The sequence below is a fragment of the Corvus brachyrhynchos genome, unplaced genomic scaffold (genome assembly GCF_000691975.1).
Source record: "Corvus brachyrhynchos isolate BGI_N302 unplaced genomic scaffold, ASM69197v1 scaffold283, whole genome shotgun sequence".
NCBI lineage: Eukaryota > Metazoa > Chordata > Aves > Passeriformes > Corvidae > Corvus > Corvus brachyrhynchos.
In genome coordinates, this window is record NW_008237409.1 from 2,393,406 (window position 1) to 2,410,103 (window position 16,698).

Consider the following 16,698-nt stretch of genomic DNA (forward strand, 5'->3'; position numbering starts at 1 on the left):
TTCTGTGACTTCGCCCAGCGCACAGCCGTGCCTCTGCGATGTTCCCAGCATCCCGTGGAACGCACAAAGTGCGGCCCTGGACACAGAGCCATTGTCCCTGTGGGTGTCCTCACGGCTGCTCCTGGCCCTGGTTTTTGGGAGCCTTAGGGCGAGTCTACCCCAACAGACTTTTTTTCCCCTAGGGAAAAAAAAAGAAAAAAAAGAAAAAAAAAATTCCATTTAGCCGCAGTGTCCTGCCTGGTTGTGAAAGTCTGCAATTAAAACCGGCCTCCGTTTGTTTCTCTTACTTTTGGCAAAGGGCAGTGGAATTTTTGAGACTCCATCCTCCTCCCGCACAGGCTGGTGGCTTTGCCGGGAGCCTCGGCTGCAGCGTGGGCCCTGGGTGTCCCCAGCCTCAGCCCTTCCACGGCCCTTCCCAGCCCTTCTCCCAGGTTTTCTCCATCGTTTCTTGCTGTTCTCATTATCTTTATTTTTTTGCAGACAATAGAAAATATCAAAGTCTATCTCCATGAGAAGGAGCTATGGAAGAAATTTCATGAAGCTGGCACAGAAATGATAATAACCAAAGCAGGCAGGTTAGTAAAAATTCCCTGCAAACATGTATTGCTTCTGATCTCTATGAAATGTCCTGACTGGGTTTTGAATTGCCAAGACTGGGTTTTGCAGAGCTGCCACAGTCAGTGACATTTAAAAAATATTGTGATTGCAGATTTTAGTAAGATCATTTTTTCAGTGTAAACTGTACATATGTTTGAGTGTGGCAATTGGACTGTAGATGCAAGAAAATGTGGAGTCGTTTGGAATATTTAGTCCCGATTCTCTCTGGTAATTTTTTTTTTAAATTATTTTTTAATTAGGATATTAGCATAATTGTGGCTTTATTTTTTTTTCCCCACAAAGCAAACCCCTTTCCCTTTTCTGTGTCGTGTATCAAGACCTGTGCTGGGATATTTTACACCAGAGTTTTAGGAGTACGAAGGTTCTTTTAATCTCAAAACTGAAAGAGAAATGGGTGCCACTTCTGGGTAAAAAAAAAATCTGTTTTCCCTTGGAAACAATCTATTATTTTTACCAAATTAGAGCCCCCTCCGTGTGCACACCCAGGGAGGGAGACCAGAGTCTCAAAGAGGCTTCAGTTCCCCAAAGGACTCAGCCCTGCATCTGCTCAGGGCTCCTTTCCTGCCCGGGCTGCTCTGGTGGGAGATAGCAGAATTAATGTCAGAAAATTAAGCATCAGAATTACACCTCAGACCATCACTGGCTCGGGAATCAGATAATTCCCAAGAAAATTAGCCGGGTGTCACCGTGGGCACCAAAGTATCTGTCCTTGGCTTCTGCGGCAGCGGGCTCGCCTCGCTGCTGCTGGGAAAGAAAAACTGAGGTGTTAAAATTTAATTCCAGCACAGCTGAGAAGTTCTGCCATGCCCTGCCATTGCTTGTTTCACACCGTGCTAGCGAGCTGTGCAGGCAGACTCAAACAGCGGGGAGAAAACAGAGAAAAAACCCCACAAATAATTTCTATGCATTCTTTATTTCTCTGTTGTCTCTGATCCTTCGTGCAGGGCAGCCAGGGGTGCTCATAGAGTGTGTGTGTGTGACTTTCCTCCCCTGTTTGTTGCTCACACTGTGAGACCCAGAACCCAGCCCTCGGCACTGGATTTTTGGGATTGGTGAGCGTTCTCCCTCTGCTTTCCTCTGTCCCGGCAGTGCTGCTCTATGCAGCAGCTGGTCGGTGTAGGGCAGTTGTACTCTAATAAGCAAGATATTCCCGTTAGTCCCCCTGGAGAGGGTGTGTACGTCCCGGGAATCTTCCATTTATTTGCTGTGTGGCTGTTTATGAAGTGATTGTGCAGGTAACTCTGTCCTTATCACACCCTATTTTGGTGTATAAAATCTCAGGGCTTGTTCTGCAGCGTCTGCTGATGGGAAGAGCCGGATTCATTTGGATAGGTCTGCTCCCTGAGTCAGCTCAGATGAGGGGATCAAGACCTCAGATATTTCACCCTTAATTTATAGTATCTGAGTGTGTCTGTGAGGGGAACGTGTAATATCTTTACCAAATTCTAGACCTTAAGCATCCCAAACGTGCATGTTATCTCTTTGTAAGTCTTAACGTGGGTTGTTTAAACAACTCCATATGTATAGGGCTCAGTCCCACATTCCTTGTCCGGTGGAGCTGGCAGCGCACCTTTCAGGAGGATGGGATGGGGAGTAGACCACAAGATGTACAAAACTTCGTGGTTTTTAAGTTACCCGAGCCAAATTCTCCAATTGCAAAAATCAGTGCAGCGCCATCGAGCTAAGAGAAATTTAAATTTCTTTTTAGAAACAGTTTTGAATTTAAAAAAAAAGAAAAAGGAAGAAATGGCTGAAATGCTGATGAATAACACGAAACAAAAGGACCTTTTTTTTTCACTGGGTTGGGCTGCAAATGGTGTCAAAATACAGGGCGAGGGCTTTCTTTTATCGGTGTTTTTAGCAGGTTTTTAGCAGCGAGGCACAGCCCCGGAGCCTCCGCAGCGGGACCGCAGCCCCCGCGCCGCCGGTGCCAGGACCGGGCTCGGTCTCCCAGCCCGGGCTGGGCTCTGAGGCAGCATCGACAGCAAAAATACACAAAATAATTAGCATGAGAATGGCCGAAACAGCGAACAGCTTAAATCCCGTGGCGGCTCGAGTCTCGGTCCATAGCGATGCCGCGCGTGGCCGTGCTGAGGGCAGGGCAGCCCACGAGCTGGAATCTGCTGGTAATCCCCATGCAAAGGACAAAATGAAAATTATTACTTCATGCAGATTTTATTTTACCCAAGCTGTTTAAACAGAGAGTCGCAATAATAAACCTCCTCTTGACCCAATTAAAAAAACCCATGGCTAATGGAGATTTGTGTGCACTTGCATTTAGCATTGGGAGGGTGTGGAAAGAGGGAAAGCGGCTAATTGCAGGCACTAATTAGGACTCTAATCCCCCTCCCAGCAGGCACAGAGATGCCCCTGAATGCCGTTAGTTGAAATCATTTAAACGTAGGTCTGTCTGACCTCAAGGGGCACAAACGAAAAGAAATGGAAGCCTGATTTTTAAATTTCAAACAACAAAAAAAAAGAGTGACTTTAATGACAAGTTCACTCAATGGAGAGGAAATGTAAAGCTCAGCGGAAGCGTTAATTCCATGGCAATGGTGTAAAATAGCTTTTTTGTATAAACAAGGCAAATATTGATAACTTAGTTGGGGGGAAGGGGGGAGTCATTTGTTTCATTCTTTGTAGAGCTCCACAGAACGAGCCAACTATAAATTATCGAGAATTTAGGGCTGAGAATTACTTTAGGGGATTATTACTGCCTCTTAGGACTGATCTGTAGGAGATACTAGGAGAACACAGCAAGCTCAGCATTGAAATAGAAATCATGTTGTTGCCAAGAAAGTTTGATTTATAAAGTGGAAACATCTTTAAAATGCACTCGCTATCTTTTTAATGTCCGACTGCTTCATTGTGGGAGGGGAAAAAAAAAGAGATTATTTTATATTAAAAGGATCATCAAAAGATAAAAAGTTTATGTTAGCAAAGTTTCCTGAACTTTGGAGAAAAGCGCTCAGATCCCTTAGAGCACCCGTGGCAGCGCCCGCAGGATGGGCGCCGGCTCCATCCCTCAGAGCCTTCCTCTCCTTCCTCCTCTTTGAGGTTTGCTCTAATTACGGATTTCTCCTCCAGAGGATTATCCGGTGATGGTTTTAAAAGGCTGAATGGATGCGGTGCAGAGATTGCCGCGTCCCCGGCGCTGCCTGGAGCGCTGGGTACCCGCGGGCTGCCCAAACCGGAGGGGAACGGGAGGAAAAGCGGCAGCCACGGGTGATCCCTTCAGGCACTGCCCTGCTGGCGAGGGGCGTTTTGCAGGGCAGGTTTTTCGGGAGGCAGAGGGAATCCCGTTGTTCGGGGGGCTGGGAGCAGCCCCTCTCCGTGGAACCCCGGCGGGGCGGCCGCTCCTGGTCCACGCTCCAGCATCCCGGTTCCGTCCCTGCTCTCACCCAGCTGGGGCACTTTCCAGGGATGGGGGAATGAGTCCAGCACCCACAGCGAGCTGTGCATGCCTGGTTTTGGAAATAATTTTTCACAAACCCTCCCGTGTATATATATGCACATACACATATGTGTGTGTTAAAACAAACAAAAAACCTTCCAAAACCAAACCAACCAAAAAAATCCCTCCCCCCAGAAAAAATATTTAACCAAAAAATACCCTAAAAACCACCACCACTGAAAAGTTCCAGTCGATGAGGTCCTGTTCAATCAAATTAATCAAATCAATCTAGATGCTAATAAAGGGCACAGGGTGTATTAGAGGATGCAGATGCAGCTGCACATCTGGAGTCCTCCCCTCTGGCCGCCCTGCTGTGGGGGCATCGCTCTGTCCTAGCAGGGTGCACACCTTTCCTGTGGGATTTTAGGAATTCCATAGTTGTGAAATTGTACAAGGGGTGGGGAAAGCAGAAAGCAAATGAGGGACTTCATTATAAATCTGGCTTTCCGATTTCATTCTCTTGCTTTTATGTGCTATTATTTAACTGAACAATTGTGAATTTTTTTGTAGCTCATGGCAAACCATTCTTTGTGAAATCTCATCTTTCAGACTTTATTTCTGCTGGAAGTTAATCTTTGCTTCCACAGTGTTCCTGGCTCAGGATTTCTTCTTTCTGTTAGATTATTTATTTAGCTGTTCCCTAGGTTTTTTGCCATGGTGCCAGTCTTTGCAGCATTGCAATTTCTATCCAGGTATTGCCAAGGACAAACAGTTTGATAAAGCTTTTGTCTAAGCAGTAAAAAATGCCAGTTCACAGGATGCCTGGTCACTTTTTTGTGAGCAGTTCCTGAAGAGAAAATAACATGTCATTTCTCTGTGGTAGCAGAACCATCCCTGAGATGTAACAGGAGGCTCGAGATACTGAATTTGAGTTTTGGCTGGAGTGCAGGATGTGCACAGGTACAAAGACAGCTTTGGTCTCTATGGTAGCAGGTTTTAAGAAGCGTATGTAGGAAAATGCTGCAGAGGAAAAAAATAGAATCAATAAAGCAGCTTGCATGTGTGGAAAAGATGCAAATCCTCTTTAGATGTTCAAGTTTCATTTTAAAAGTGGCTTATTTCAGTTGAAAAAAAATCTGTTCCTAATCAACTTTAGTAAACCAAAATAAAACTAGTTTTTAGGACATCAAGGTCTGAAGAAGTATAAATGCTTTGGCTAAGCTGGTGCAGCTTTCCTGTGTGAATAATCCTTTAAAAGTTAAATTTTCCATGGCTCTGTGGGGCATATGGATGCCCAGTTCTCATTACAATTAAAGGGAAATATTTGTCCAGAATCTTTTGAGGCAGTTACAAGAATTTCTGCTGAAGGTTTTTGATCCAAAAGCAAACCTTAATGTCCAAGATCAACGAAGGAATGTGAGCCGTCAATTTAAAACATAGAAATAAAATAGATATTTGAGGAATGTTTGATCTGCTTGCTCCTAAATTTGGGGTCCTGGAATTATCCTGTTCGGGCAAACTCCTGCTTTTAGAGAAAAAGCAGGAGCAAACTCCAATGGCTCTTGGCTGTGCTGCTAAAGTTGTCGACAGCTTTGGCAAGGGAGACAGAGCTTGTGCACGCCGAGCAGGGCAGGGGTGGGAATTTAGTTCCTAATACACTTCTCTCTTCAAGCAGCAATCCCTGCTTTTTAAAGACATGGGATGTTCATGGTTAAGGGTGTTCCCAAAGCTTTCCCTGCTTGTCCTTACACTGGAGCGGTGGCAGGGTGAGGGGAGGCTTTGGTCAAGGCCAGACCAGCTGGGGAAGGTCCCAACCGCTGCTGGGGCTCTGCTGCTGCCTCAAAGGCTCCTGGACACTGGGGCTATGGATCCACCAGTGCCGAGGCTGCCTCGGCTCCTCCGAAGCCCACGTGGAGCAGGAGGGGCTGCACTGCCGAGGGAGCTGGGCTGGAGAGGGAGCAAACCTGCCCTGAACTGCTGTTGGTGGCCACGCTCCTGCCCAGGTTCTCTCTGAGGCACCTTTGTGCTGTGCTGCTGGTGCTGCTGGCACCACCTCTCCCATCCTCAGGCACGTTGGGACCTTCAGCTGCGGCAAAATGAAAGCCCAGAGAAGCAGCCCGTGGCCAGGAGCCTGCCTGTGCCTCGAGTCACCATGGGGCAAAGAGAGGAAATGTTTCTAGACCATGAAAGCAGCCATCCAGCTAACCAAGTTCTCAAGTATGTGAGAAACAATGTTTTATTTAAAAATTAGATGTGCTAGCCAGAAGGAAAAAATACAACCTCGCCATTCCAAAATATAAAAATCCCTTAACTGTCTGACCTTCTCATCACTAGGTCATGGTCCTGCCACCAGATAAATCTCTCCTATCTGCCCATAGACTGAGAGTTCAATGTTGCTTGTGTTAGTGACAGTGAATTTGGGGCTGAAAAATGAACTACTGATGAGAACTCCTGTTGAACCTGTATTGTTTGTTATTCTGAGGCAAGGATCTGGCATGGGCTAATCCAGCACTTCAAAGTTAACTGCTCTTACTTTGTATACAGAGCGTCATAACGGAGTGGCGTGGGTGATAAGAGAAATAAGGGACTGAGGGTTAGGATATACTGGGAAAATGGGACCCTGTTGAAAAACTCTTTGATCTCTCTAAAGTATTTTCTGAAAGCAAGAATCTATCAAAAAGGAAATGCCATTTAAAAGGCTAAAAGAAACAGCTGACATCCCCAAATTTGTTTCAATCTGCCCTGGAGAATATTATTTTTAAAGATGCGTTAAGTCAGTGGAAGAAATACTTGTCAAAAGAAGGGCAATTAGAAAAAAATGAAGAAAGGTCATCAGGACGGAGACATAGTTCTTGAAGCCTCCGGACACCATTCTTTTCCCTTCTAACAATGAAGACAAGGAGAAGCATCCTCAAGCAGCCATGGCCAATTCTCAAGAAGAATTTGGGGCCACATTAGTTGTTTTCAGGGATGCAGGTGTGTCATCTGCCTCGGTGTTCTGAAACCATCTCTGGTGGCATCTCAGCATGCCCAGCAGGTTCTGAGGAGGTGGTTGCGCAGCCATGACATGGCTTGTTAGCCAAGATGTTGAGTGAGCAGTACTTTTCTGATCCTTCTGCAGCCTGATCTGCCACAGGCAGCACCTTCCCAGGCAGCACCACACAGGAGCTTCCAAAAATCAGTCACTGCTTTACTTGACCACCCCAAAAGGAAGGACTGTAAAATCTTTGTCTGTCTTTGGAAATCTTTGTCTTATTGTCTTAAAAAATAGAACTTCAGCTAGTAAGTGCTTGGGGATGTTTTTAGCCCCTTGAAAGGACAGAAAGAAGCACGCTGTAGTATCTGAAGGACCATCCACATTCAGGGATGTGCAATGAGCACCAGTCCTCATAAACCCATGGGCCTCAGAGAGCACTGACAGCCTTGTCCATGGTGAGGACATGGCTTGAGTTGCTCAGGTGTTTTGTTTCCATGCAGTTTCCTCTATGGAAATACTGTTTGAATTCCCTCCTTACCCTGTGCTGGTCAGAGACATCCCTTCCCAGCTAATGCATCCACAGGGACATCAGGAATGGTGTTGGCATCTAAGTGAAGGCCAGATTAAATCCTGGTGAGCAGGAGGCCAGTGAGGGTTTGTCGCTGATGTGCAGCGTGGCACAGCACAGCCACAGCTCAGAGGAGTATTTGAGCTCCTCAGTCAGCTCTGATCCTCTCCACTTTTCTGGTTTGCTATCCACTGCCCAAAAAATAAGATTTTATTGCACATGGGAGCTTTGCAGCCACCCATCTCTCCAGGATCAACCAGACCTGCTCATATGGGGATTAAAATACACGTGAGATGCCCACAAAGAGGCCAAGCTTGAAAGGCTGGGAACTGCTGCCCCAAAGGAAAGCAAAGCTTTCCTCTTATCGCTCACTTCCAAATCCAACCAGCCAATTACACATCAATTAAACTTTGTTTGAACATAATAGAAGCTTTGGCTCCATGTCAGCAGCTGCTCCACGGTTAAGGGGATTGGATAGTAATAGTATAAATAAATAAACAAGAGATGCTTATTCTAACAGTTCATTTTAAAACAATTTGTGAATATCATGTAGAGATAAAATGTGCCTAGCATAAACTTAGCTAAGCAGTGACTGCTTCATTATCAGAACAAATAATTCACTAGCACATCATCTTTGAAGCTTGGGAGGCCTGTGGAATTGTGCTGCTTGTTTATTTTCCTGGCTTTTACTGTTTTTGCTACATTTCATCTGCAGGGAAGGGTTTAGCTGGGGCTGTGGCAGTGTGGTGCCAAGCTCTGGTGATGCCAACCCTACTCTCACTGCCCACGGTCCCCAGAGCCAGGCTCAGCCCCTCTGCTCTCCCCAGAGCATCACTGGGTGCCAGACTGTGAGATTTTAATGCCATGTGGGGTGTCCTGCTCACACAGGAGGCACCGTAGCCTTTCCCCACGATCGCTTTCTTTGAGGGTGCCTTTCTCTTGTGAGCATAAAAACTGATGTAAGGTTTGACCTGTGAAGGGCAGTGAGAGCTGCAGTGCAGGGAGTAGGACAGGAACGTGCCTGTCCAAGCCACTAAACCCAGCAGAGAGCTTTGAGGGGCACACAAGGCCCTCAGGACAGGTCTGGATGGTCCCTTCTGCTCTGGCCGGAGCTGGAGGGAGGGAGGGAGAAATGGGTTTGAATGTGCCTATAATTGGGGTCCTACCAATTTGGTGTTTTGCAGAAGAGGCTGCTGGGTCTGGTGCTTGGCTGCTTGTGCTGCATCCCTTGTGTGTCACACGGGTGTTCCGAGGGCTCGTGGCCGGTCCCTGGGTGGGCAAGGGAGCTGTGGGGCTGGTGGTGGCTGCTGGGCCCTGCTCCCTGAGTGGCCCTGCTGTCTCTGCCTAAGGTGTGCTGCTGGGTTGGACACACACCTGGTGTGGCTTTCAAAAAAAGCAGTATAAATTGGAAGGAAATTGGTCCAGTGCTGGATGTCCCCACCCCAGGGATGGTGTTGTCATTGGCATTGGTTGTTCAGGGCATTTGCTCCAGCCCATGGACCCTGTGTCCAAACAGGTTTTGGGTCGGAACAAAAGATGATGAAGCCAGGAATTGCTGCAGTTAATATCCTCAGTATTGGTGGTTCAAACTTCACCAGAGAGTTGGGTTTTGCTGTGCTGCACTCGTGCTCAACACTGAACCTCGCTGAGCTGCCCCATTTGCCCAGGCAGGGCTGCAGCTCCCCTTGGCACAGGAGGTGCCCTGAGGAGCAGATGCCACCTGCTTGCAGATGCTCCTCAGGAAGCCCCAAATTCCCATTTTTTGTCCCCAGTTTCTGTGCAGCAAAGCTCTCCCCCAGTTTGGAGCCATGCAGGAAGGAGGGTGGATAAAACGGATCTGCCTGGGTCTTGCTTCAGACCTCCCACCAAAGCCAGGCTGAGCTTTCCCAGAGCTTGGCAAGACATTGGCAAGTTTTATTGCAGCACTGGGTGATTCTTGTGCCTCTGCTGGTCCCCGAGCAATGGATGATGAAGCAACCTATTGTCCAGGAGCTGGCCAGAGTGGAGCATCCTCCGTGGAGCCGCCCATCCGCCCTGGAGCTCCTGCCGGCACAGAGCTGCCAGAGGGGCTGCTCATGCAAAGCTACTGCTGAGCTGCAGCTTCTCGTGGCTGTGAGTAGCTCCATTGACCTGTAGTAAATTTGGGGAAGCAGGCAGGTTTTTGGCCCCTTCCCAGGGCTGACAGGGAGCTCTATAGAGCCACTGTAGGTACGGCCTCGCTCCCGGGCAGGGCTGGTGCAGCCCGGTGCCTCCATCGTGGTTTTCTGCTCCCTTCTTTCAAATGGGACATTTAATAAGGGCCAGGACATGATATTAGGTGCTGTCTCTTGCTTTTTTTTTCTTTTTAATTCAGTCTCTATGACTGCATTTCCTTGGCCCCAGCTCTCGGGTTTGTCATGCCTTCCCACCAGAAATGCACAACCCATGTTTGTATCATATTGCGAAGAGATATTTACTAAATGAGCCTCTGCCAAGGGGTTGAGAAATATGTTTTCATTAAGAAAATTAAACTGACAAGTCCCTGGACAGCACATTAGTCGCATATTTTTTATTTAAGGCCAAAATGCAGCAGCTAATAATAATGATGAAATGTCCACGCACAGCCAAATTACTAAAATCTACCCTGTGTTTTCCTGGAAAAGAATGTGGAGAGTTGGCAAACTTGGTTGTAGCTGGGTCTGTGGACTGCTGAGTACAATGCTACCACTGCGAGATAGTGAGTGGTTTGCAAGTTAAGCAACACCTTCAATCAGATGTGAGTCCCCATTTGTTATCCTTAAAGAATTTCAGCTGTATATATTATAGTAGTACTTTGGCTCTTTGTATTTATTTTAGAGGGCTATACTAAAGAACATTATAAACTCAGGCATGTCCATGCTATATGAACTCCATATGCTGAAGCTTAATTTTAAATGCCATTAAAAAAGCACTTAACATTTACAATATATCAGTTCAGCTACTTTAGCAGCTTGGATGTTCTACAGTAAATGAAATGATTGAGGAAAAAAGAAATTCAGAAGCTCAATGTTATAAAAATCCCCAGTGCAGGTATGACAAACTGTCAAATTGTGTCCATCTCATTTCTGGTTTTTAATAATTTTCTCCCCTTTTTTTTCTTTTTTTGTTTCATTTTTAAATGCCATTTTAAGACCTAATTAAAAAAAAAAAAAATCTTGGCATTCAGATTGGATTCCTTATACAATTTTTTTCAATGTGTGAATTGGGCTGTGTATTCACAAATTGAAATGTCCTACTGTATTTACCCAGGTGCTTACCTGTAGGAGGACAAGGTTAAGAGGAGTGCAGAGTTTATGAATGAAAATCAAAGAGGGACATTGGTAAACCACCCCTATTTAGTCCAGGCTAATTACATGGTAAACATCTGGAATTTATGCAGGGCGGTTAAAAGAGTCAATTGAAACGAATTTGAACAGGGCCCATTTTGTTGCCTTCTCCCCAAGCAGCGACAAAATGCTGCTGCAGACCTGGACCAGCTCAGGAAAAGAGGGATAAAGTGGGGGACAAAGTGGCCTCGATGTCTGATGGAGAAATGGCATCAGGATTTGGGCCCATCTTAATTCACGTAAATAGAAGGAGTCCAGGATGAGGCAGTTCTCATCCTCCATCCCCTTGTGCTGACGGGAAGGAGAACTTTGTGTCCTGGCCGGTGGCTGCAAAGCTGTGGTGAGCCAGTTTGCTCTATTGACTTGGGTGTTTTTACTGGATGAGGAGGAGGTGGGGAAGATGAAGCCAAGAAAATAGTTACTCTGAGGATGTGAAGTGCCTAATCCTGCAAATCCTGGCTGCTGACACAGTCTCAAGGGATTGGGAAGCCCATGGCAGTGTCAGTATCCCTTTGGGCCATCTCCTTTGGATTGCAAGACCAGACTGCGATGGAATCTGCTGTTTTCCCAGCCACAGCTTCATAAAAAGATATTATTTAGTATCACAAAGACTCTTTAGGTCTGTAAGACATGTAAATGTTCTGTAGTGATGCCCTGGTTTGTGTGGCTCTCTGGTTTGGTGTTGGTTGCTGAAGCCAGTGGGATGGGCACATTTGGTGGGAAGTTCTGCCATGCTCGTGGCTCCAGCAAGGTTTAATGGGCGTGCTGTGCATTTGGGAAATCTGGGAGGGCAAGAGGAGCCTGTCTGCACCACCACATGGTTTAACCCTTTGTCTCCCACAGGCTTTGTTGATCCTCAGTTCTCAGTTTGTTGGAGGGAACACAGGAGTAGTGGGGGACCTGGTTGATATTAGGATCGTGTGAATGACAAAGCATGTCTCATTTTCCTCTGAAATCTAGTCAGGTCTCCTGACTTTCCAAACACTTCCGCAGCAGCAAGAAATCTGCAATTTTGATGCTGCCATAAGCCAGGTAGAGCTTCCTGTAGAAGTGAGGGCTCCTTGTCCAAGCCTCCCACAAACAGGGGTGTGTTGATCCCCCCATATCTCTCTCTGCACTTTCCTTTTCCTGGCACTGCCCCATAGCCCCCCTTCACTATACCCTCATCAAAATTTGTGCCCCCTTTTGCACTCTCTCGAAAGAGAGAGTTTAATTCAGGGGACATAAAAGCAGCAATATTTTGTAGCTCATTTGTCCTCACGTGAATTCACTTGATGGTGGATCTGTTTTCTGGGCTGCTGCTCCACGCTTCCATCGTTCCAGTGCTTTGTGATAAGTTCCAGTGCTTCCAGTGCTAACGTGATACCCCTCTGCTTTTCCTAAGGAGGATGTTTCCCAGTTACAAGGTCAAAGTGACTGGAATGAACCCCAAGACCAAGTACATTTTGTTGATCGACATCGTCCCAGCCGACGACCACCGGTACAAATTCTGTGACAATAAATGGTAAGACAACACTTCTGTTTGCCTTCTTTTCCATAGGAAAATTGCATTTGGATCAACCATCTGTCATGCAAACTTAGAAACCGGCATAAACACCTTCCCATGGGAAGGATGCCAACATCCTGGAGCTCTTTTTGGTGGAGCAATGATGGACACAAGAGCCAGGGCTGGAAGTTTAAAGGAGACAAATAGAAAATGAAATATTATTAACAGGCTGGGTGATTAACTGCTGGAAAAAAGTGCTGCTGGGGATGGTGAGTTGTCCATCCCCAAAGTGTCTAGGCTGGGGAGTTTTCTTGGAGAAGATGCTTTAGGACAAGCACAGGTTATCCTACACGTGCAGTGTAGGAGGGTAAAACCACAGCCTGCCTTGTACCAGAGGCTGGACAGGATGATCATTTTGGCCCTCAAAATTAGGTCTCTATGTGACTCAAGAAAAGTTTTAAATTCCTTTCTTCTATAGTAATATTTTGCTTTTAGGAGAGCAGCTATAAAGTGAAATGTGGGGTGGTTTACTCAGAGCCCTGATTGTCTTCTGTTATTTTTCCCTTCCTTTCCCAGTGAAGTTACTTACCCAAGAGGCAGCTGGGATTTTTGCTTTCTGACAAAGGAAACGTGTTGTTTTCTCTTTTGATTTCCCCCCACAAAATGCTGGGCAGCCTCCCTCACTGCCACTATTCGCTGTGGTTTCCCCAAACCCTTCCACCGGCTGCTGCCTGGTGAAAAACAGTGGAAAATTTCACAGGGAACGAGGCCGGTGACATCCCAGAAAGCAGTAATAATTTACTTGCACTTAAACTGGCTGCTCCAGTTTAAAAACAAAATCCCTTTTCCGTGTGCTTTTGTCCCGGAATGCCGCTGGGGAAGAGGAGTGGAATGAGGGTCTCTGTGCCACAGTGGCCACTTCATGTGTTTCAGACATTGAACCCGAGATGATGGATAGTTGTTAACTCTGTTTAATTTAGTTTTTGCCAGCCCTAGAGCTGTTTCTCCGTTTCCTTTTATTGCTGTGGAAAGTTTCTGTTGTTTTTGGTAATATTACTTTTATTGGGGTTTTATAAGAGGAGAACAATGTGGAGTAATGAGGGCGTTGCCACTAAATGATGTCTCATGGCTGGGCCTTGTGTCCATGAGAGCTGGGAGTGGTGTGGGGCAAGGGGAACTGCAAAAGGGTACTGGGAGCAGCCCCAGAGTGGGAAGCAGCCCCTTCCCACTGGGAAAGGCTGTGAAGGGTGCAGCCACACCAGTTCCACTCTTGCCCACAGGTACTTTCTCCTGGGGAGCTGTTCAGGGCCATCTCCCTTTGCAGAAAGTTCTTTGAAGGCTTCCAAAAACCCAGACAAGATCTCCTCCTTGACCAGTGCCAATGTGGAGACACTGCCCCAAGGAAATTCAACGTGGGAGCAGGGATGGGGTTACTCTGCCAGCCTGTGATGCTGAAACAAGGATCCCAAAAACCCCATGGGCAGCAGGAGCCTCCCCCAGTCCCCGTGTCCCAGTGCATCCCCCTAGGGCTGGCGAGAGGGTCGCTGGGATGCATCCAGGGACAAAAAGCTCTCCTGTGCCTGGGCTGTGCCAAGGTGATGCCATCTGTCCCTCTGTGTTTGCAGGATGGTGGCTGGGAAGGCCGAGCCGGCCATGCCAGGCCGGCTGTACGTGCACCCCGACTCCCCGGCCACGGGAGCCCACTGGATGCGGCAGCTGGTGTCCTTCCAGAAGCTAAAACTCACCAACAACCACCTGGATCCCTTTGGACATGTAAGAGAGACGCTCTGCAAGGGGTTTGGGCCTGCAATGCTGAGTTTGTGTCTGGGCTGATGGCGGGATGTCACAGTTCATTTAATCATAAGGAACAACAGTGTTTTGTGCTGTGGGAGGTGTTTAATGCGAAGGGAAGGGTCCATGTGCTTCCCCTGCTCTTGGAAACACAGCCATGACTGGCTCAGTTGTGTCCTGCTGGATGCTACCGACATTTTCTTTTGTGCCCAGGAACTTTCCAGGCAGTGCTGTGGGATTTTGAGCCCGGCACGTGGTACATGCAGCTCACAGAAACAGGTTGCATAAACTCCTGATTTTCCAAGCTGGCTTTGGCAGCCCTATAAAAGATGAAGTATTTTATTTGGAAAATCTTGATTCATGTGTATTGGGAATGCAGAGGTGGGGAGCACACAGTTATCTTCCCCAATGCATTTAATAACTCAGACCAAGGACCCTTCCAGCCTGCCAGGAGAGTGAGTGCTCAGATACTGCATATAAAAACACAGACCTGTCTGGTTTGCACAATTTGAGCTGAAAGTCACATAAAAATAAACTGTCCTTGGTGAGAGGAAGGGAAGAGAGTTTAAAATTCTTCTAGGTATAGAGCCATCAGCTCCTCTTTGTACCACAGGTAAGAGAATCTAATTTATATCATCAAAATGTGATTTTTAACCTGATGGTGTTTTAAGCAGCAGCAGTTTGGGAGGCAAGGGAGGCTGTGAGAAGGGTGCAGAGTGGGAAGGGGTGTATCTGTCTTGCTTAAAGTGATTGTGCATCGAGCCTCTAAAGAGCAGCTTTTCATTTGGAGTCCACATCCTGATGCCTCCCAAAGCTGTCCAGAAAGTGCAATTCTGAAACAGCTAAATCAGCTGGAGCTTTAGGGGGTTGACTCCATAGGCAGGATGACCCCACCAGCTTAAAACACTGCTAAAAATCCAGAATTTTTGCCAGTGTTTGTAATTTTTTGCAGATTTTGAGCTTCCGAAAGCCGTGCGTTGGTGCCGCGCGTCGCCGGTGCCACAGGGACCCGGTGATAACCCAGCCCCGCGCTGGGCCCTGACCCCCTCCCCAACCTACTGACCCCACTGAAACATGTGTGAACTTCAAAGGCTCCCCGGCACCATTTAATGCTGCTGTTATTAATCACAGCCCATCTCTGCTCCCCCTGAAGGGGGGAAGCACCACGGAAATGAAATGAAACAACTGCATCAGGGCTCGCACAGTAAAAGTGTCACAGAGCCACTCCTGCCACCGTTTCGGTGCCACAGCCATCCCGACCCCCTGGCTTCGCACGTGGCAGTTTTTGCTCTCTGTTTTTCTCTTGGTTAACTCTGCAGCTTAATATACGACTGTTTATGCTGTAAAATGTAAACCATAAAACATACAGGATGTGCGATGTGGCTGTAAAACAAACAGGATGTGCCGTGTTGGTTTTGCAACTTTAAACGTTTGCTTTTCCTGACTTTGTCATTTTTTAACTGAGATTTTAATGCTGCATTTTAACAGGGGAGATTTTAAACACCCCCCCCCCCTTTCCAATGAACAGCCTGCTTGTCTTCCCACAAGATTTCCCTAGTGAGACAGTAGGGACTCTAGTTGAGGTTTTGGGGTAATATCCACCATGCCATGGCTCCAGATGAATCCTGCTCAGTGCCCTTGAGCCATGCCAGCCTTGTACCACTGCCCAGCACCTTTCCTCTGTCATTAATGGGAAAATGCCTGAAATAATCTATTTGAAGTGCCTGGTTTGCTGCTCAGTTCAGGCACTGACAACCTGCCTGGCTAAGTGGGATTGAGCCCATTCTCAGAGAGCTCCTCATTAGGCTTCTAAATTAATAATCTGCTTTAGAGACGTGGTGCTGCACTTTTTGTGGTGCATGTGGGGGAGAGCTGGACCCTGCACCAGGAGAGGGGGAATGCTCCCATCAACTCACACTGAGAGCTGTTGTGCTGTTGCAGGGGTGGCCGATGTCCCGGGGCCGGGCAGGGCCTGTCCCACGAAGGCATTACGTTAGGAATAATAACAGCTTCTCATTTCTAGGAATTTGTTCCCAGCGACTGCAAACACTTTCTTAAAGCTCCCTAAGAAAAACAAGTCAGAAAAGCCACAGGGTTTGTTTGCCTTCCCATGCGCCAGCGGAGCCTGCCTGCCTTTCCTTTTGTCTTTGATTTCCTCCAAACCTCAAAACCACGTGGAGTGAGGATTTCTGCAGCCTTGGCTGGGGCAGTTTTCTTGGCCACTGCAGTGTCCCCATCCCTATATGGGGTGCAGCTCCTCTGAGCCAGCTCCCAGGATCTCACCTGAAAGGCGGCAGAAATTTCACATTATTCCGTTGATAAATGAATCCATGCCCTGAGTCTGTGCACTGCAATAGCTGCTTAATACCAGGGACAAGCAGCCCCACGGAGTTTATAAGAAGTGGAGGCACATTTGAGGCTTAAAATAAGTAAGATAAACATCTTAATTAATAAACTGTGGAGTTGAAGCCTTTGCTGCAATCCATGGAATTAGACTGGAGATTATTTACCGTGCTGGGG

General features: G+C 47.1%; 1 protein-coding gene across 1 annotated transcript in view; it reads left to right on the forward strand.

Annotated features, from left to right (window-relative positions):
* The window catches only part of TBX4 (T-box 4), a 33,077-nt gene that overhangs the window by 637 nt on the left and 15,742 nt on the right, over positions 1-16,698 (forward strand). The window contains exons 2-4 of the mRNA XM_008631168.2: positions 481-575; positions 12,286-12,405; positions 14,013-14,160. Of these exons, the coding sequence (XP_008629390.1) occupies positions 481-575; positions 12,286-12,405; positions 14,013-14,160 (363 nt within the window). The remainder of the gene's footprint in view (positions 1-480; positions 576-12,285; positions 12,406-14,012; positions 14,161-16,698) is intronic.